At 35.3% G+C, this 22029-nt stretch overlaps 2 protein-coding genes across 11 annotated transcripts in view; one reads left to right on the top strand and one right to left on the bottom strand.

Moving 5' to 3' along the window:
• Positions 1-4919, top strand: part of LOC117327230 (adenylate kinase 9-like) — a 29876-nt gene extending 24957 nt beyond the window's left edge. For 9 of the 10 annotated variants that reach the window (XM_033884122.1, XM_033884120.1, XM_033884115.1 and 6 more), the window contains 8 exons: positions 321-522; positions 961-1107; positions 1563-1780; positions 2059-2217; positions 2511-2712; positions 3013-3111; positions 3418-3635; positions 4077-4550. In XM_033884122.1, the coding sequence (XP_033740013.1) occupies positions 321-522; positions 961-1107; positions 1563-1780; positions 2059-2217; positions 2511-2712; positions 3013-3111; positions 3418-3635; positions 4077-4288 (1457 nt within the window). In that variant the 3' untranslated portion in view covers positions 4289-4550. Of the gene's footprint in view, positions 1-320; positions 523-960; positions 1108-1562; positions 1781-2058; positions 2218-2510; positions 2713-3012; positions 3112-3417; positions 3636-4076 lie in introns of all 10 variants that reach the window. The other variant, XM_033884112.1, reaches the window with a different exon arrangement.
• Positions 4920-5462: 543 nt separating this feature from the next.
• On the bottom strand, positions 5463-14421 carry LOC117327228 (peptidase M20 domain-containing protein 2-like). Its single transcript, XM_033884111.1, has 6 exons — positions 14040-14421; positions 10522-10670; positions 9649-9791; positions 9025-9179; positions 8538-8781; positions 5463-7562 (listed from the first exon to the last, which is right to left on the bottom strand). The coding sequence occupies exons 1-6, from the start codon at positions 14409-14411 to the stop codon at positions 7426-7428; spliced, it is 1200 nt and encodes a 399-aa protein (XP_033740002.1). The 5' UTR covers positions 14412-14421; the 3' UTR covers positions 5463-7425.
• Positions 14422-22029: the final 7608 nt, after the last annotated feature.

Here is a 22029-nt window from a genome sequence, read left to right as displayed (position 1 = left end):
TTGGTTGATATACAATGTATGTACATTTCGAATGATGACTAAACTTTTCCCAATATCATTACTGAATGATTCAATAAGTCCACAATTGAGACTACAACAGTAATGCTTTAAAAAAAAAATCCTGATTTTTTTTAATATGTAAGATTTCCTTGAAAAGTGCTTGAATTTTATTGTGAAATTTGACTCAGATTTCTGTATGAATTATGGAATTATGCAAAGAAAAAAAATTCTAATAATATTAATAGATCCCAAGTTATCACAGCACAACCACTATCTTTATGCCTAAATATCATGTACATATATATGATTTATTCCTACAGTGGCCACACGGTTTGCTGAATCATACGGCTTGGTGCGGTTGTCTATCGGAGAGGCAATGAGGAAAGTGTTGGCAGAGCAGTCCAAAACAGACCTAGCCAAACAAATGACAAAGTACCTGTTGAAGGGCTACACGGTACCAGAGGAGTTGGCTGTTCAGGCTCTGGATGTCTGTCTCCTGGACATGAAATGCCAAACAAGAGGGTACGTTAAATTAACTTTTCTGGATCCCCGAACATTCTAAAATCTTAAGTGTAAAGTGGTATATGTCTCAAAACTTTTCTCTCTTGACAGAAACTGTTATTGCAGAGTTATTAGGCATTAACAAACTTTAGATATGTGTGTTATAAACTGTTAAGCTTTATATGAAATTCTACACCATCAAGGTTTTTAGAGTATTTTGAGAAACAACGTTTTTAGAGTATTTTGAGAAATGATTTGTCATAAGTAATCTATTGGCGTTCCTGAATATATTTCCTTAGTCTGAATTTATGAGCTAATACCAAAATCTATACAGTTTATGTTCAAACTGAATTATTTGTATTATTTTGGCTCTGTGTAGCGTACTATAAACACATCACTTATCATAAATCCTCTGTGATGTACTGGTATTGTAAACAATGTATCTATTGTCTGTAATAGGTACATCCTAGATGGATTCCCCCAGACCAAGAAGCAGGTTGACCTGATGACAGAGCGCAGCATCATCCCTGTGCGTGTTGTAGAGCTGGAGTTAGATAGCAAAGAAGTAATGTTCCGTGGCATGAAGGACCGAATGGCACCCAGCAGGTGAGGCAATCTAGACTGATTCAACATCCTTTAGATTGTTATTGAAAAGTTGTTTATCACTCTGTTTTCGTTTCGTCATTTTTTTACTTTTGATTTTAATTACAACCACAATACAGTGAGCTGATCAAAACAAACAAGAATTACTTATTACACTATTTTCAAGAATAGATTTTGAAAAAAAAACATTGGAAAGAAAAGACATTTTTGAAAGATTCATGAAAAGGGAAATTGCAACCATTAAACAAATATTTTTTTCAGTATACTAACAATATACTATAAACAAATAGATCTCCAACAAGAAGATATGTGTTGTGTTTTTTCCTAGGTGGGGAGTTACTATTTGATTGGTACATTCTGTGCACCAACTTATAATGAAAACTTAACATGACCATTTTCTTTACCTATCAACTTGAGTTTGAACAAAGTAACATCCAAGGTTTTTTTTTGTCTTCCAGAACTATACCACTACACGACAGTTCTCAGATTCTAGCTGTGAAGATGGCTGCTTACAACAAGGAGATTGCTGCCGTGCGAGAATGGTACAGGTCTCAACACATGAACTACATCCAAATTCCCGGCGAGAACTCCAAGTGGTGGATGTGGAATAAGGGCTCGGAGATCGCGAGTAACTCTGTCACACAGATACAGACATACCTACAGCGGGTGTCCGATGGTGAGCAAAGAAAAAATAGTAGACGTTTCTCGTAGGAGAAATTCTATGTTATGGCCCGAATAAAGCGAATTTTAAAACTGGAATTTAAATTAATTCATTCCATGACAAGTAGTGAAGCTGTAGTATTTGAGAATGTGTTTTTAAATTTCATCATTTCCTTAATAAATAGTAAAACTGAACAAGTTACATGTATTCATTAATGTGATTATTGGAAAAATGGAAAAATATTTGAAAATAGAAATGCATTTTATTCAGAAAATTGTTTTCTACCATTATAGGTAAATCAGCATCCATCGCTGACATGTGTATTACACCCAATGAATTCCTACAGAGGATGGGAGACTATGGCCAATACTGTCCTGTCAGTCTCGCCCTTCGTGGGGAACTTGTTGACTGCTCCACAAATCCAACACTGGAATTTGCTGCCGAATTCAGAGGTAAAAAAACAGTTACCAAGACATTAATTTATAAAAGGCAACTCCATTGTTTTTGTGAACATTAATGATTTTATTTAAATCTTTTTTACTTAATTTGAATTTACATTTTGTGTATGACATCAGGTAAGCCAAAAACCATTTGAAGAGGTATACAAATATTGTATTGTTGTCAGTGGCAAAAAATGTAAATTCTTTTAAAAGAAAAGTTCTAATATAAATGTTTTCTTTAGTTGTGAAAAACAGTCTAATTCCTAACATTGTGTCAAGTATATGATCTTACTTCTGTCCATCAGGTCATTATTACAAGATGGCTGGCGCTGAGGAGCTTAAACTATTCCTCGAGGAACCAGAGAAGTATGTCCCACCCCTGGCTCCCAGGAAACTCCCAGCAAAGGACCTTCTCCCAATCCGGCGATACCCTGATGAAGTGAAAGCCTCACAGGAGATAGAGGTCAAGGGGTACTGCCCAGTCACCTTCTTAGATGGCAAGTGCAGGTATGTGTCACAACGAAAACTGTACACTGAGAATAAAAACTGAAAACTTTCAAAATTCCATTATAAAATGAAGTCATTTTCATGTTAACTTAGTGGCTGTAAAATTGAATTAAAAGTCAGAAAATGTAACATGCAAAGTGATTACATTATATATGTACATATATAACTTTGAATTACCTTTAGTGTTATCGGACTCCTCTGTTATGTGTAAAGTAGACTTGAGGGTAGGCCACTTTTCTCGGGACAGTTTCTATGTACATTTTACAATATATGGTTCACTCTTTTTTTCTTTCTTTCCAGATACGAAGCAATAATTCCAGGCAATCCTGACCTTATTGTAGAATACAGAGAAAAATTCTACTACATGGAAAGTGAAGAAAAACTCCTTAAATTTATGAAGTAAGTCAAAATTTTACAAAGGGTATAAATTCTAACATCCATATGGTCAACTGACCAGTATCCTTGTAAAGAAAACCTACATACAATTACTGGATTTTGAGAAATTGTTTGACTGTCAACTAGAAATAATTTCAAAAATTTAATTTAGAAAATAGCCAGTTTTAGAATGATTTAAGATGATCATGGTTTCATATTGTCTGTAAATTTTAACCATTAAATGAGAATTTTGGTTAACCAGAATTTAAATGTCTTTGAATTCTAATGAACTTATGAAAACTCTGATAATAAAATAACTTTTTTCCTCAGATTACCAGAGAATTACTGGGATCTTAAACTGCCACACAAACTTCCACCTGCTAAAGAAAGTTTAACAGTCACTAATCTACCCATGCTTGGCTACATGGAGCAGACAGTTGCAACGTCACTCATCAAGGCAATGACTGCCGTCGGAAACTTCAAACCTAAATACCCCTTCTTGAGCCCCAGTAGATCGTCATTGATCTATGTTGCTTATCACCTGAAAGGTAATCTTTGTATTCCAGAACTTGGGGGTTTGTATGAGTGTTTAGGAACAATTTTAATGTGAGAAAAACATACAAGAGTTTGGAACAATTTAAATTTAATTTACAAATTACATTTAATTTAAAAATTACATTTAATTTACAAATTACATTTAATTTACAAATTACTTTGTCTTGCATATTGCATTACTTGAATCACTTTTTACGTCAATATGTAAGAGTTTCACATACTGCATTTTACTGATGGTCAAATTGTGTATGAATTATCAATGATAAAAGGATTAAGTTTTAAATGATATTAGTAATTTCAGTCAAATTTTCTTGAACATTGTTTCAGAATTAAACTTTTCAGAGGCGCCTATACTCATCAAAATCTGAAACTGACCTAATTTAAGGATTATTAGCATCATTCTGTGTTTATACCAGTTTTCATTTTCTTTGCAGCTTTCAACCCCAAAAGTTCAGATTACATTAGGAAAAAGTATAAACAGAAACTAAAAAAATTTGAGGACACATGCAGGCTGATTAAGTACTTGGGAGACAATATGACTGTAAGGTATCGCGACCCCACAGAACGGCCCGGAGATTTCGATATCAAATTAGAGACATTCTTTGCCCTTCGTGGAATTGAACCGACAGCAACATGGGTAGCGTGAGAAATTCACGTGACAGTTCCGATGAAAAAGCACATGCACAAGTGAATGAAACTGTGGACAAAATAATTCTGGATCATGTCATCTATGTACATGCCAAATGGAATAACTAGTGTTCGAGAAAATTAGACATTCTGAATTAAGACTTGGTAACTGTGACATCAGTTTTAAAAGATAAGTTGATGCATAATATTTCCTTCAGTAGGAAGATGCAATCAATGTATTTAATTACCTGGTTAATTAAGTTTAAACTTTCAAATTAGCCTTAGCTTTGTTGGATTGTGATTTAATATTTCAGCATTAACAATTTTTAAACAGTGCTTTATAGAATATTTGAAAAAAAGTTTTGCTAAAATGTTATTTCATATTTTCAAAGCTAAAACAACAGCATTGCACTGTGCCTTTGTATTTTTGATTGGCAGACAATACATTTGTGTATCTGTGTTGGTAAGTTCGTTTTGGTATATTTTTACTTACATTCCTCATTATCTGTGATATTGATGGTCACCAAATAGGTGACAGTACTTGTTATTGTAAATATAATATTTATGTAAAATTTTGTACATTGAATATGTAAATATAAAAGATATAAATGTGGAAGTACAATTCCGTCCATTAAATATGTGAAACAACATGCAAGCGTCTGTTTCTATACGTATCAATGTGAAATATACATACACCATGTGTCAAGTCGCGACTAAAGTGTCCAGTTACAACGCAGCATACTATGTCGCTGTGAATGGTAGACAGCATTGAAGCATAACATGTTGGTCACATTCAGCATCTCCAACATGTATACATTTATTGAAACCATGGAACAGCCCAATATTCATTGAATTTCATTGATACCATACTGTAGTATGACATGGAATATTCATGTCTACTTTCTTTCCTGGTTTGAAACTTTCAAATTATTTCCTGGGTTCAAACTTTCATTGTTTGCCTATGTGACAATGATATAACAATAATACATACAACAATATTCATTGTATCTATATTCCTGGTTCCTTAGCAACTACGAAAACATCGAAAGTTTATACACAGGAGACATTTCATTTTATACAGTAATAAATATTTGTATTTACTGTATAGCTAGGATGGCTTATCAAATTTAAGAATCAACACACATTTATCCAATCTTAATATTATTTAATGTAAACAACTAAAACATCATATGTTTGTTACTGAACCTGTTTATTTCAACAAAAAATGTATTCAAATGACAAAAGGAACACTCCAAAAATATCACATACAAACAATACCAGCTGTAAATCATATGAGGATATACAAATACCCTTAGGTACACTCCCGTATACTTACTGATTCCCTGAGTTCTGTCCAGAATATACAATACAACTCTATAATATTCAGGCACAGGGACTTGACACAAATTCCCAACCCTGATATATCGACTGGCAATAGGAAATTTGTGCCAAGTCGCTATGGATCCAGTGGCATTCATATTTCCATGAAAGCATTTGAGGGTATATATGTTACCTAAAAGTAAACACAAGAGGTACATTCGTTAAAAAGTCAGGAAAATGAGATGAATACTAACAAAAACTTCATAATTCCGAACAGTCCAAAGAATTCAAATAACACCTTATAAAAGTAACACTTGAATAATTATATGATTTTTTAAATGATTTGTGTATATCTCATCAGAATTGTAAAATAACACAAGACGAATTATGTAGTGTTATTTCAAACTTTGATTTGATCAAAAATTATAACAAGTACTGTTTAAGAAAACAAAGAATTATGAGAACAAATATGGTAATCACTAGCAGGCAAAATGTAGAGAAGAAATAGCACATGGTTAAAAATTAACATATAATGTAATTTTCCCAAGGCCATTTCGATAAACATGTTATCAAAGTTTTGACAAATTGGGCTGTTTAACAGTAGAAATTCCTTTGGTCAGAAGAGGTCAGAACTGACATCACAGATTTCAAATAAATAAATGCTTATTCACTGATCTGCTGCCTTAATTTTCGTTACCAATGCTCATTTGACCTTGAGCAAAAAAGAAAAAATTCGAAAAATATATATTCTAATTCCTGTATTCAATACTACTCTAAGGGAAGCCACTAACTTTAATTTTCAACTTAATCTAATTCAATGGGTTACCCATTAAACACACCTTTAATGGTAATTAGCAGTCATTGCTTATTAATGGTTTGTGTTCATGGGGTTTTCATTGCCAGTTAATGGTGACTAGTTTAGTAGTGTTTGTATTAACCTTCTGAACAGTAACACCCTATTTCCTATTTTAGGTCCAATCCTCTATAGAAGAGACACCTTTTTTTAAGCAGTTAGTATAAATCTCTTAATCCTGGAATTATCTATCCAATATACACTACAACCTTTAAATCTAAAAAGCAATAAAAAAAATCTGACTAGATTTGTACAGTAATCTGATTGTCAGTCAATATTGCAAATTGCAACTGAATATCTACACCAACACATTCCTTTGACCCTGAATAAAATATTATCCTCGGGTCTGACACCTACATCACTTTGATCTATGGTATACTAATGCTTATTTGTATAAAATCAGACAAAACAATCACTACAGAAATATCGGCCATTGATAAGCAATATACAGATCCAGGGAATGATGACAAATGTCACGCGGTTCAAAATGCTGAATTTATAATGACAATAAAGCTCTGGAATACTAATATATGTGTACCCAAGCTTTTTCACAGATCAAGCTTGGTTGCAATCCGAGTAAGAACGAAAGGCCCATAGGGCCTGTATGGTTCGCCTGGATATTTCAGCAATCTCTTCGAAACACTCACTTACAGTAAAGTTATAAATCAAGCATTTGATTTCCTGGCTCCTGTGATAATTCACAGCAAATTCAAAAACACACTTAGATATCACATGTATACTTCCCCTATTGAGTCCCACCGTGGGATAAGCTCATCAGTTCTTTGGCATAAGTAAGCTATAAATACTGTGTAATAATAAATATTTTGAATCAGAATAAATGCAACTGATTTCACATCGATCCAAAATGTCATAAAAATCATCGGTATAAATAGTAAATTGTTAATGCTGTATATGTCCTATCACATATCAATCTGATTAAAACCTTTTCCACAATGTACTATAATCTTTGTATGATTGTCAGTCTAAGCTTGTTCACCGACGTCTTTATGATAGTCGGCCTTTATGGTAGACAGGAGGTCTGGTTTTGTGAAGATGTCCAGAGCTGTCATAGCCAGTCCTTTAGCTATTGCCAGTGTGTATGGCTGGGCCATAGGGTCACCTGAAATTCAAAAATGTAAAATCTTCATCAAGATGTGTTAACCAATACCTGGCCCTTATTTTATATACTGCTACATCACAACAACATAGCCGTCTCAAAGTGGTTAACAAATTATTACCTGTGGTTATTGGGCCTTTAGCCACCAGCCAATGTCTTTCTCAACTCCCTTGGGAGCAAACAGCCGGAGCTGCCATTTTGGTGCTAACAGCTTGCACACAACATTTCTTGAACTGCCCTATACCATATACTCATTTACAGCAGAGTCGACGGGAACTCAACAGAGTAAAGTGTCTTATTCACGGATACGACATAGTGCCAGGACTCAAACTAGCGACCTTTGAGTCGTATAATATTATAGCCCTGTGTCCTACCACTAGACTACCGAATGGTCAGTACTGCACAAGCTACAAGCTTATTTAAAATTTCATTAGACAAGAGGCCCAATGAGCCTGTATCGCTCATCTGCTTCTAGAGCAATTTTGAAGTGACTACGCTGATTACCACTTTGTTCAAATGTCACAGAAGGCTAGGCTATCTTGGCTATAAAGAAATCATTGTTTAAAAGACCGGTGTCCTTGAATGTTGTATGTCAAGGTCAGTCATTTGAAGAAAAACATGGAAGCTCTTTACCCCAAAATGCTACAGACCCAATGTCAACTCACTAGGCCTCTTGCTTATTGAGAAGAAGTTTTTAAAGATTTTAGCCTATTTGACCTTTGTGACCTTGAATGTAGGTTAAGGTCATTTATTTGAACAAACTTGGTAGCCTTTCACCCCAGCATGCCACAGTACTAATATCAAGTCTGTGAGCCTCATGGTTATTAAGAAGAAGTTGTTTAAAGGAAAAAGTTGATGACGGACAGCTGGACTGATACGGCACCATGGCAGGTAAGGTAAAAAAAATGATTTAGATTCCATTTCACACAGACACAAAGTTAACCCAAATTAAAGTTCATGTACACTATCCATGCCTACCTGCAGCTTTTGTGAAGGGCTTTGAATGGTTACTGGCCTTGGTTCCGATGTAGAACTTTGGGTGGATACTTGGTACTACGTGGGACACATTCCCCATGTCCGTAGATCCCCCAAACTTCCTGATTAACTCATCTTTCTGTTCAAATGCTACTCCAACTGACTTCGCGTTCTCTTCAAAAGTGGCAGCCATTGTAGCATTGGACAACAGTGAAAAATAATGTTTGTCTGAATATTTGAAGTCCGTCTGAAAGAATAATCAGTTTAAAGATAGAAAAAATGATTTGAGTTAACTACATAACTTAAAGATATGAGCCAATTGGATCTAATAATCTTTGGAACATAATAAGAAAGTTGTCATTCAGGTTCCATTCATCATTTATTTAGATGATACTTTGGATGGATTTATTTCTAAAATCTGATTGATAAAAATACCTACATGGCAACTATATAATAATACATGTAGTTAAAACAAATTTAAAATACTAACCTCACAACCTGTTGCTAGGGCAGCAGCTTTGATACAGTTGTTGACCTTTGATATTAGCACTTTGAGTTCCGGTTCTGTCGGGGTTCGGAGATAATACTGTAGTTCGGTTTCTTCTGGTATGATGTTGGGCTGGAGACCTCCCTTACTTATCACACCTACAAACAATACAAAAACAAAACATATTTCATATTTTTGATGCTGTAGATACAGTTTTTCCCGAGATATATATATGTTGTTCCTGGTTTCGTATGTTATATACAGAGTGTATTAGCATTGATAGCTTCTGTCTGTTAAACGTGATACAGGATTTAAAGATTGGATAAGTGGGTAGGAAACATTTTAATCGTTTACTTGTTATCAAATTCAAATTTTCAGTACGGGGGTATTTGTTTTTAGAAAACTTTTAAACATTTTTTCTTTTATACAAATGTACCATTGTGTATGATTTGAAAATGTATTTTCAACCTTAAACAACAAAATCAAATTCAGACACCAAAATCACTCAAACCAAATATGAAGATAACGATTTTATGGTTCATAAGTTAATCACCATCTTTTTTTTTTTTCAAATTCTTTATTTATCATCACAGTGAAGTTAAAAAGTAGCAAGGGCAGATAATTTACCATGAACGCGCCAGGTAGGTTTCATTTGTTGACGAAGACATGAAATGTTGTTATAGCAGAGAACGGCTGCATCCAGGGCGTTCAGGCCCTCCCAGGGGTACGAGGAGGCATGGGCGGCCTGACCCCTGTAGGTTATCGTCACACTAGAGAAAAATGGAAAATCTATTTTCTGTTTTCATGGTACAATGAAACCTGTCTTAGTTTTTAGGATAAGCATATCACACACAAATTACTTCATTATGATTTTAATAAACACTATCAGCTAATGAATGAGTCCTGAATAGGACAGAAAAGATCACATACAAAATATACACAGTCACAGGGACTTGGCACGAAAAAATCCAACCTTTATTCCAAAGAAATTACAATGGTTTTGGACGCCAAGTCCCTGTGTGTACATGTACACAAATATCACTCCCACTTAATATTTATGTATACTTATGCTGTCATCTTCATGTAACAGAGTGCATGATTAATCAAATTTAAATCACTGCCTCCGCTAGGGATCAAACCCAGGAACCTCGGGCTTACAAGTCTTATGCTCAACCGATCGAGCTAAAGAGAAGATATCTCTAGCCGAGCGGTATATTGTGGCTAGTATTTACCAGGGTTACATACTCCCCTTCCAGATCAAATCTGGTATTCCAAGTTAAGATGTTATAGCATCAAAAATCTAACACTTTCAGTATACATTGTATACCAGTACCACCCACAACATTACACAGGCTCTAGTTGCATCAAAAATAATACTATTCAATATTTTCAGTTAATAATATGAATATTGTATCTAGATTGATAGAAAAATAAAAGCATTTTATTTAATGAGGTTAATATTGTATAACAATTGCATTTCTGAATAAATTGATAACTTACGGAGTCATTGAGACATAGTTGGGTTTTGACAGTGTAAACTGGGAGGGGTGTGCCATCATTGCAGCATCAACTCCCTCGAAGGCTCCACCCTTGATCAGATCATCCTTACCACACAGACCCTCCTCTGCTGGTGTACCAAGCACTGTCAACTATAGAGATACAATACATATCTGTACCTAAATATATACCTGGATATATCAATGATGTTTAGTTTGAATTACTATGTTTTATTGATAAAAATATTTTCATTGACACGTTGCCATGTGAAATCGGTGTCAAAAACAAAAGTGACTTTTTAGAAACAAATTGTTTATACATGTATGACTTCTTTATCAGACGGTATTGACTACAGATTTTAATTTTGTACTCCCGTCCTATTTTTCAGAAAAGATGGGGTGGGGAGGGGGTGGGGCTGGTGGAGGGGTGGGGATAGGGGGAGGGGGTCGGGCTGCTTATTGGGACAGGTGTGCTCATTAGGTTGAAAAAATTTATTAATGCCAACAATTACTGCAGCTGCCTGATTAATATTTGAGGGCTATATCTCTACCAATATGTTGTATGTTTTTGCTGCATTTATCTGAGAACTTCTTGTACACTGGTATATTAATCTCCCCTGTTTTCTCACGTATAAATTATCTCAAATCTCCATCATTTTCCAACCTACCGTCAATATATGTAAATTAAAGCATTTGATGCATGATCACGTTCCCAAGCTGACTTACACATTTAGTGTGACACTTTTTGATCCTGTAGCCTCTAGTAATTACATTATGTTAAAAATATGTATTGTTTGTCTAGCAAATATGTTTATGTTGGATGGTATAGGGTAGGTATTGTTTTATTTTAAACAATTTTATATTGTTGATATAGGACAATCATCATGTCATTTAACAGTGCTTTCATTAAAATTACAATAAAAAGTAGAAACAGAATATTCAGGTCAGAAGAGTCACAGGAAGTAAACAAGTTTTTTATTACCATTAAAAGGTTAAAACTAAAGTATCAATCCAGACATATAAATGTTAATTAACTTCCAGTTAGTATGCAGGCACATGAACTCAATCTATTCTGAAGTCATGACAATGGCTACATCTTGTGAATACATACACTCCCTAGATTATATCAACTTGCTTAAATCTTTTTATATCAAGTGAGACAAAAACACCCTTCTTTTTGCTAAATATATATACAACATACAATTTAATGGTTTGAATTGCAAAAAAAAAAAAAAAAAAAGAACAAGAGATCCCAGAGGGATCTTGGCGCCCACCATTGAACGATCTTTATAGGTTCCATGTCAGATTGATCTTCTCTATTTTTCCCTTCCCCTTACTAATCTGTGTAAATTGAGAAACATCCCTCCAGTACTTTTCCAACAAGGGGAACTTGTATATGAAATATTAGATTTAGTGATAATGGCTGTCTGTCGACCATGTTTTCAGATTGGTCCCAAAATGCAATACGACGCACCAAGGGGAACCTACATAATGATATTTGAGAAAGATCCCTTCAGTACCTTCTGTAAAATAGCAATAACAAACTTCAATTGGCAAAATCCAAGACGGCTATCTTTTGGCCATGGTCCAAAAATGCAATATGCATAACAAGGGACTAAGGGGAACCTACATATGAAATTTGATAAAGATCCCTACAGTACTTTCTTAGAAATAGTGATAACAGGAATTGTTTACGGACCACGGACGCAAGGCGATTTGAGCTAAAACCCCATTGATAGCCTCAGTATTTGTTTTCATATAAGTTTTTTTCTTTGCCTCTTGTTCAAAGGTAGCCTGAGTTTTTTGGTATCAACACCAGACTTCGACAACTGATGGACAGTAAAGTGGTTTACCTCTGACCCCAATATATTTAATTTGTACCAGACCTCCAATATTTTGATTTAGAACCTAACAGTTGACCATCATTTATAATGATTAATTCTGGTGTTGAGGAAGAATACTTAACTCAGCAATAGAGGATATCACATGACGACAAACATGTTACAGTGTCAGTTGGCATCATAATTAATAAATAATTAGCTAGACACTTAGCTAGCTAAAGTAGAGGGTACATTTTACTTGGGATAGTCTTAAGGACTTTTAGGTACACAATTTTTCTTTCAATAATTGTATATGGTATGTACATCTTTAAATGGCCTGTGTTTCATGAAATGTATCATGACTATTGGTATTACCCATGTCAATAAATGTATGTCACAGGGTATAACTTTGTTATATTGCTGTGTCTTCAGTCATGTCTATTTATGTGTGTTACCTTTTACAGGGAGTGTTCCGAGACTGACCTCGAGCCCCGTAGGTCCTCTTGAACGTCTTCTTGACGTTCTCTTGACGTCTGTTTACCTGTGATGTCTATTTATAGTGTCCATGTGCGTTCGTTAACCTGTTTGTCCAGTTGTGTCCAGGTATGTCAGAGTGTGAAGTGCATGCTTGTGAGATTGTAAGTGATTAGGGGCGTGTATGTGAGAGTATTCAAGCGGAGTGTGTTGGGGGAGTGGCGCATTAGCCAGAGAGACGTTCAAGAGGTCCTACGGAGCACGACGTCAGACTTTACATATACTGACAACTATCCCAAACTATGTGACACCACCATAGTTACAGGGATGAGACCAATATGTATCGAGTAATAGTTTAATATTATTGACATGCCTCCAATTTATTATCAAATAATTAACCAACTACATATTACGATATTACACTGGTTCTTTTCTCTCAGTCTTACAATGTGGCTTTGTATTTACAGGGGTTTATTTCCCAGTATATTTGCATGTGTGGCGACCCTCCTAAATAATAAACGATAGAGTGAAGCATTGGTTTAAGTTATTTTTCTAACACCGATCACAAATGGCCACTGTAAGTACAGTGAGACAGTAACCCTGTAAACACTAGCCACAATATACCACTCAGCTAGAGATGTCTTCTACCACCAACCCTTTGCGTACACAGAGAGTGAAAACAAAAAATCCATCTGTTCTGTTTGTAACAGAAAAGTGAGTAGGTGCTGCCATGAGAGAAAAAAGCTACATGTAATTAAAGACTCAGCTTATTGGTCCGCTGCTCTACTGGCTGAGGTAAAGAAAAATTCCCCTAGCCTGAAGCTAGACGGCGACCATATCACTATGTATAGTATTTACAATTGAAACCTGTCATACTACCTCCTCCTTTCTCAAATGTGTTAACACCTGAACAAATGGAATGGGAATGTGAGTAGTGTTCTTCCACCGAGGATCTAACCAGAAAACCTCAGCTTCCTGGTCCTCCTCTGACAGAGCGGAAGGGAAATTCACCCTAGCACGAAGCTATAAAGCGACCATATCACTATGTACACTACATTTGTATTTACAAGTAAAGGCTGCCATACAGCATTTAGCCCACATTTTCTCTGGATCTGACACTGTGTCCTTCACCAGACATGGTGTCAGGGGCAGAAGAAACTCGGCCTACACTGTGTTATACAAGGTGCCCGGCATGTTATCCTCTAACATTGTTGGAGTAATGATGTACCTTGCCTAAGGGTTTGTCAGCTCTTTGCAATGCTTGTTTGATGGCCAGGCCTGTTGCCACGCCCACTTCAGCTATCAGGTTATGTCCACACGCGTGACCGATCCCCGGGAGAGCGTCATACTCACACAACACCGCCACGTGGGGAAGATCATCAGATAAGTTATGTCCAAACCTGGCACAGAAACTGGTCTCAAGTTTGTACTTCCTTTCTACTTGAAATCCTCGCTCCTCTAGAAAGTTTGAAATGACATCATGTGCATGGTATTCTTTATAGCCTAATTCGGGGTGGTTCCAAATATCATCGCTCAAAGATCCAAGATCAACAGTTAACTCATCAATGTAATCACAAGCTATTTTCTTCAAGTCTGCCATGTTCTGCTACTTTTCATTCGGAAGCTTCTGTATATATTCATGCGTGCGAGTACTTCCGAATGCCGTTATCTACTTTCACTTTCACATTACCCTGCTCCAGACTGTCAATGAAATGGTGCAGCGACTTATGTTACACATACATTTATATATACTGCAAGGTTCATGCTTGTGATAGATCGCAAGTTTTTTAATGAGCCACGTTTTCGACAAGGCTATAGTGCAGTTTGTTTGCGGATATACAATTTAAAGTGCAGGACTTGAGAGGATTTGTTAGAACGCCGTACCTAGTGTAACTGATCGATTTTCATACCCAATACATGGACGTAATAATTTAGATATACATCAAAAACCATATTCCGTAAAAATGACTGTCAATAAATTAATGTTCTATATACACATTAAGATAATTCTAAATACACATTATACACTTATAATTAAACACATTCTCAGGCCCCAAACATATGTAACCAGAGACCTATATACTAAATAGGTCTCTGATGTAACGTACAAAATGGTCGCGCGATTCGCCCTTTTGTAGCTTAGATTTTTTCAGAATAGATAATTTATGTCATATTCTGCAAAGTGAGCAAATTGTAATGCCCATTTTTTCTTTTTAATCCTATAACATAAAACAATGATAACGAAATTGCTGAAGTGGTGGTTATCAGTATATAGTTCAAATTAGACTAAAGTGATAGGTCCTATGATATTCACGTATAAATATATGTCCAGTTTTCAAGGAAACGCCGGTTCTCAGGTTGAATACAAGAAATTCAATAAATACCTCACACTATTGTGTTTCTATTGTCACAATCGTGATTTAGGAGATATGACGATTGTTCTCCGCAAAATCGTAACGAAAATAATTACCAACCGATGCATACAAGAAATCGGATATATCGCGTAATATTCGAGCTGATAGAAAGTTTCATATGCTTTTTCATGACACGTTATTAAGTTAAAACCATTGATCAATAAAGTCTTTATTATTAAATGACAAATTCGAACGTGAAGGTATAAGGTACTTGTTGAAAAGACAACCACCACATGTTTATCAAAATTATTTAAGCAATCAAGCACATACATTATTATGTATACTTGTACGGGTATATATATGGACCGTGGGCAGGAAAGTTGTGCATTCCCTCAGTTGACAACTGTAGAAAGTAAAGAGACATAAAAAAGGGGGAGTAATAAGTTGCTTCGTAAGGGTTCAAGTTCCTCACAAAACACATAATTTATCACTGGTATACCTGTTATGCACAAGATATACATATATTGCGCTAATTTGTGAGAACGGTCAAGTTATACATCTAGCCTATGAGACGGATGGCTCCTGTGAATAAACTGAATTGAACTTCCTCGTGCATATCCGTCAGTACTGAGTATCAAGGAGAGAGCGGCCAGCGCACACCATAAACTATACCTGGAGCCACTTCCAACACATCCTCGGTAGTTCAGGGGTTACTACCGCATACGCTCTGACCATAACCCCAGGAATATCGAGGATGCTTCAAAGAATGACGCAACCAACCAATTGAACTCGTTCTGGACATCCAAAACAACCGAAAAGTGAAATCCGGCCTGGATATCGGGCAATATAACGATATCATCTCACCAAACACATCGTCCTTTTAACAAAGCTAGATCGCCAGCGAAAGGGAAGGGCTGGAGAATCTATAAGATGTGTAAATCTTAAATGATGCCTATAACTAACCATGTCAACAACCTACCTGCATATAAAGTGAGATTGAGAAGAGTAAGAGGTTGTGGAATTACGTAAAATGCAAGATAACATATCTACCCGGTGTTTCTCAACAGAGTTAAAACGGCTCTTCTGAAGAATGAACCAGGAATCGAGGCTGATATACACAAAGACCGGTTCTGCTTTGCGTACACCACATGGGACCTGGATTCCATACACGATCCCAGTCCAAGCAATATCGTATACGCCACAACCATACACATTTGCTTGATCTTTTGCAGAACATCGCTGGAACTAAAGCGACGAGTTTAGGTGAATATCCAGCAAGACTACAGAAACTCTACGTGCATGCCATCTCGCCCATGTTTACAAGGGTCTTCAAAACACCCATTGCCACTAGAACTGCCCTTGGTTACCGGAAGAATATATTCATCTACTTTCAAGAAAGGAAACGGGACGAAAGCATATAACTACCGATCAGGGTCATTGATGTCCATTTGCAGTGAATAGCTAAGAGCACATCCTCCACAGTAACATCATGGGCCACGTTCATCGTCATGACGTCATATCCGACTACCAACATGATTCAGGAAGAAGAGGTCATGCCAGAGTCAGATGATTCTAACCACAGATGTATTGCTAGGAGTCACGACAATTGCGGAAAAAGGTATTTTGCAAGGTCCCACAACAAAGACGTTGAGCCTTAGTGTATATCATTGATAACGTAGTCAAGTAAGAAAATATCATGTCATCAAAAAATCTTTCGGAAAATTGTAGTTTCGAATCATTAAAAAAACTATCTATGTTGGTTCCTTTAATGTTTAAGTGTAAAGTGGTTTTTATTCATGAAACCAGAATGTTAAGAAGTTCTCTGCACGTTTGACCTACATGAGCATGCGCGAACCCTTTTCATGGTTACAAAAATTAAGGAGTAGCAACGGTGAACCATCCATCACCTATAAATACCGTGTAACAGTACAGTGTAGGTTTTATTTATTTGGGATAATACTATTGCTACTGTAATTATTGATTGTGTTAAAATAGGAGATTATCATGCTTAAATCCATATATCTGAGGAACTTGTATTATATTTTGCTGAGCAATATGGTTGCAATGGCCGATGTCATGTCCTCTCAAGAATGTTTGGTTTAGGTTTGTATTGTTAAACGTCCTATGAGCAGCTTAAGGGTTAAGATTTTTCAAGCCTGTCCGAGATAGCCACAGCACTCCAGCAACTTTACACTTTTGAAAGTTGAATTTGTCATTAAGGGAACAGATATTACACAATACATCTAAGTTAACATACAACCTACTTAACATACAGACGGTACATGTCATTTTTTGCCGCTATTTTGAATCCATTGCTTCAAAATATTTTACTTTTGATTAGGATTACCTACTAACTAATTAGGTTTACCTACAAACTAATTAGGATTACCTACACACTAATTAGGATTACCTACGAACTAATTCGGATTACCTACAAACTAATTAGGATTACCTACAAACTAATTAGGATTACCTACTAACTAATTAGGATTACCTACAAACTAATTAGGTTTACCTACAAACTAATTAGGTTTACCTACTAACTAATTAGGATTACCTACTAACTAATTAGGATTACCTACTAACTAATTAGGATTACCTACTAACTAATTAGGATTACCTACAAACTAATTCGGATTATCTACTAACTAATTAGGATTACCTACTAACTAATTAGGTTTACCTACTAACTAATTAGGATTACCTACGAACTAATTAGGATTACCTACTAACTAATTAGGTTTACCTACAAACTAATTAGGATTACCTACTAACTAATATGGATTACCTACTAACTAATTAGGATTACCTACTAAACTAATTAGGATTACCTACTAACTAATTAGGATTACTTACGAACTAATAAGGATTACCCACTAACTAATTAGGATAACCTACTAACTAATAAGGATTACCTACTAACTAATTAGGTTTACCTACTAACTAATTAGGATTACCTACTAACTAATTAGGATTACCTACTAACTAATTAGGATTACCTACTAACTAATAAGGATTACCTACTAACTAATTAGGATTACCTACAAACTAATTAGGATTACCTACTAACTAATTAGGATTACCTACAAACTAATTAGGATAACCTACTATCTAATTAGGATAACCTACTAACAAATTAGGATTACCTACTAACTAATTAGGATTACCTACGAACTAATTCGGATTACCTACAAACTAATTAGGATTACCTACTAACTAATCAGGTTTACCTACTATCTAGTTAGGATTACCTACAAACTAATTAGGATTACCTACAAACTAATTAGGTTAACCTACTTACTAATTAGGATTACCTACAAACTAATTAGGATTACCTACTAACTAATTAGGATTACCTACTAACTAATAAGGATTACCTACTAACTAATAAGGATTACCTACTAACCAATTAGGATTACCTACTAACTAATAAGGATTACCTACTAACCAATTAGGATTACCTACTAACTAATAAGGATTACCTACTAACCAATTAGGATTACCTACAAACTAATTAGAATTACCTACTAACTAATAAGGATTACTTACAAACTAATTCGGATTACCTACTAACTAATTAGGATTACCTACAAACTAATTAGAATTACCTACTAACTAATAAGGATTACCTACAAACTAATTAGGATTACCTACTAACTAATAAGGATTACCTACTAACTAATAAGGATTACCTACGAACTAATTCGGATTACCTACTAACCAATTAGTATTACCTACAAACTAATTAGAATTACCTACTAACTAATTCGGATTACCTACAAACTAATTCGGATTACCTACTAACTAATTAGGATTACCTACAAACTAATTAGGTTAACCTACTAACTAATTAGGTTTACCTACTAACTAATTAGAATTACCTACTAACTTATAAGGATTACCTACAAACTAATTCGGATTATCTACAAACTAATAAGGATTACCTACTAACTAATTAGGTTTACCTACTAACTAATTCGGATTACCTACTAACCAATTAGGATTACCTACAAACTAATTAGAATTACCTACTAACTAATTCGGATTACCTACAAACTAATTCGGATTACCTACTAACTAATTAGGATTACCTACAAACTAATTAGGTTAACCTACTAACTAATTAGGTTTACCTACTAACTAATTAGAATTACCTACTAACTAATAAGGATTACCTACAAACTAATTCGGATTATCTACAAACTAATAAGGATTACCTACTAACTAATTAGGTTTACCTACTAACTAATTCGGATTACCTACTAACTAATTCGGATTACCTACAAACTAATTAGGATTACCTACGAACTAATTCTGATTACCTACTAATTAGGATTACCTACAAACTAATAAGGATTACCTACTAACTAATAAGGATTACTTACAAACTAATTAGGATTACCTACTAACTAATTAGGATTACCTACGAACTAATTCTGATTACCTACTAATTAGGATTACCTACAAACTAATAAGGATTACCTACAAAATAATCAGGTTTACCTACTAACTAATTAGGATTACCTACTAACTAATAAGGATTACCTACAAACTAATTAGGATTACCTACAAACTAATTAGGATTACCTACAAACTAATAAGGACTACAAACGAACTAATTAGGTTTACCTACGAACTAATTAGGATTACCTACAAACTAATTAGGATTACCTACAAACTAATTAGGATTACCTACTAACTAATTAGGATTACCTACTATCTAATTATGATTACCTACTATCTAATTAGGATTACCTACTAACTAATTAGGTTTACCTACTGACTAATTAGGATTACCTTCGAACTAATTAGGATTACCTACAAACTAATTAGGATTACCTACAAACTAATTCGGATTACCTACTAACTAATTAAGATTACCTTTGAACTAATTATGATTACTTACGGATTAGAATTAGGATTACCTATGAACTAATTAGAATAATCTACGAAATAATTAGGATTACCTACGAACTAATTAGGATAACCCAGTAACTAATTAGAATAATCTACGAACTAATTAGGATTACCTATGAACTACCATTCTTTGTACAATGAAGTCAGGGCCACATTCCTTTTGGGATAATGATCACTTTAGAAGCGAAATAATGGAAAAAGGATTTTGAAGAAGTCTGAAGAGCTTTTAATTAATCGTGAACATCCGATCAAAAATGTTTGCTTTTTCGAATTTTTACATTATCATTCCACATTCCAAATTTAAAGAGCGCCTTTGCTCTATTGTTACGAGAGATTTCTTTTCCGAGAAAGACGAATATTAAACAGTAAGTACATTGTTGTCAACTGTACGGGATCTTATTTCGTTTAACATACATCGACGTCTAGGTACCACAGAAATATAACGAGGGTGATTATTGAAGTTTTTATTGAGTTTGGTGATCAGATCTTCCAACAGGATATTGGCATACTCATTGGAACAAACTGTGCCCATCCATTGGCCGACTTGTTTTGATACGTGGCTGATTTCATTGAATATCTTATCAGAACAGGTAACATACACCGTGCAAAGTCCTTCCGTTTCACCGGTAGGTAAATATTTAAATGACCTAAATTTCATCGGTCGATCGAAAACATCCTGGTGAACTCTCAAGGAAGCAGCGTTCTTCAACAACAGCTGGTTATCAATTTCCAAATTGTGGATTTCCATTCCTGGATAGTAACATTCCTGCTTCAACTACACATACTTTTCGTGTTTACATGACCCGGTGCATTCTATATCCAAGGACTTGTTCCCATTATCACGATTTCCGTCAGAGACTTCGACAACTGACGGAAAAAGCAACAACACAAGGTTTAAAGGGATGCTGATTGATGACAACCATGGGAACATTTGGAAATGTTTTATTTCCGTGGGCGATATGACGTCATACGATTCGATACTTGTTGTTATGACTGATGGTTCCGTTGTCATCATGCTAGTTCTCATATAATGTGTCTAACCCGGATTTGACCTTGATTTGTTGGACTCGTGTCGTCTATGAAGCAAAACAAACTTATCTTTTGGGAACACCTGGTTTTATTTTCGGTCATCCTGTACTTTTCGATTGGTGGAAGGGTGACACAGTGTTAATGTATATACTCGCATTTCACCTAGGCACAGTAAGACCCCACGTACGATTCCGTCCAAACCAATTCGAGTGATTATCGGCAGATATACTAGTAACTTGTTTTATAATTGTTGTTTATTTTTATTTGTTCGATTTTTTTTATTATAATAGCGGTTTCGTTATTATGTGTTGTTTTTGTCCTCATTTGTCAGTTATTAATTACGATTTGATTAGTATGTCGGTATTCCTTGTTGTTTCTACGATAGTACTAGTGCTTCAAGCTGTAATGTAGAAAATTTGGTTTCACCAATGTCACTAAAGTAGAAAATTTGGGTTCTCCTTTGTCCCTAAAGTAAAAAAAATGGTTCCCCTACGTCACTAAAGTAAAACCTATCTTGAATATTGTCCCTGGTCATACAACCCGCAACACTAAACTTCGACCTCCTGTAATCGCCTCTTACCTATAAGGCTTGTTATGAGATAGCGATTTTAGTATGACGATAGGGCGTTAATACTCGAACTCATCAAAAGTATATGTGAACAAGTGTAGGGTTGATGAAAGGGGACACTGATCGCATTTAAATGTTTATATCTTATCGCCAGGGCTGAACTTCGAGTCACAGCAGGTCAGTGTTATCATACCTAAGTCAGATCAAGGTACAGGGACAGCCAGCCGCCTGGCATGTCAGGTTTACCTACAATGTCCACGTTACAGCACTCATGTGATCGCTCGATTGCTTCTTAAAACCGCCCTTTCACATTCTATCAAATAAGTTTTGTCGCAAAGACAGAATGGTTC

Source organism: Pecten maximus, chromosome 5 (genome assembly GCF_902652985.1).
Source record: "Pecten maximus chromosome 5, xPecMax1.1, whole genome shotgun sequence".
In the NCBI taxonomy this organism is placed as follows: Eukaryota; Metazoa; Mollusca; class Bivalvia; order Pectinida; family Pectinidae; genus Pecten; species Pecten maximus.
Note: the sequence above shows the minus strand (reverse complement) of the source record. Positions and strands in the feature narration are given on the sequence as shown.

Bases quoted from the DNA above. Each gene is read 5' to 3' on its own strand.
- LOC117327228 (XM_033884111.1), bottom strand. From the start codon at position 14,411: ATGGCAGACTTGAAGAAAATAGCTTGTGATTACATTGATGAGTTAACT. The intron at 9,180-9,648 runs GTAAATTATCTG...TATTGTTTGTAG, and splicing joins ACCTACCTGGCGCGTTCATG to GTGTGATAAGTAAGGGAGGT. The intron at 7,563-8,537 runs GTAGGCATGGAT...TTTGAATTTCAG, and splicing joins GCCCTTCACAAAAGCTGCAG to GTGACCCTATGGCCCAGCCA.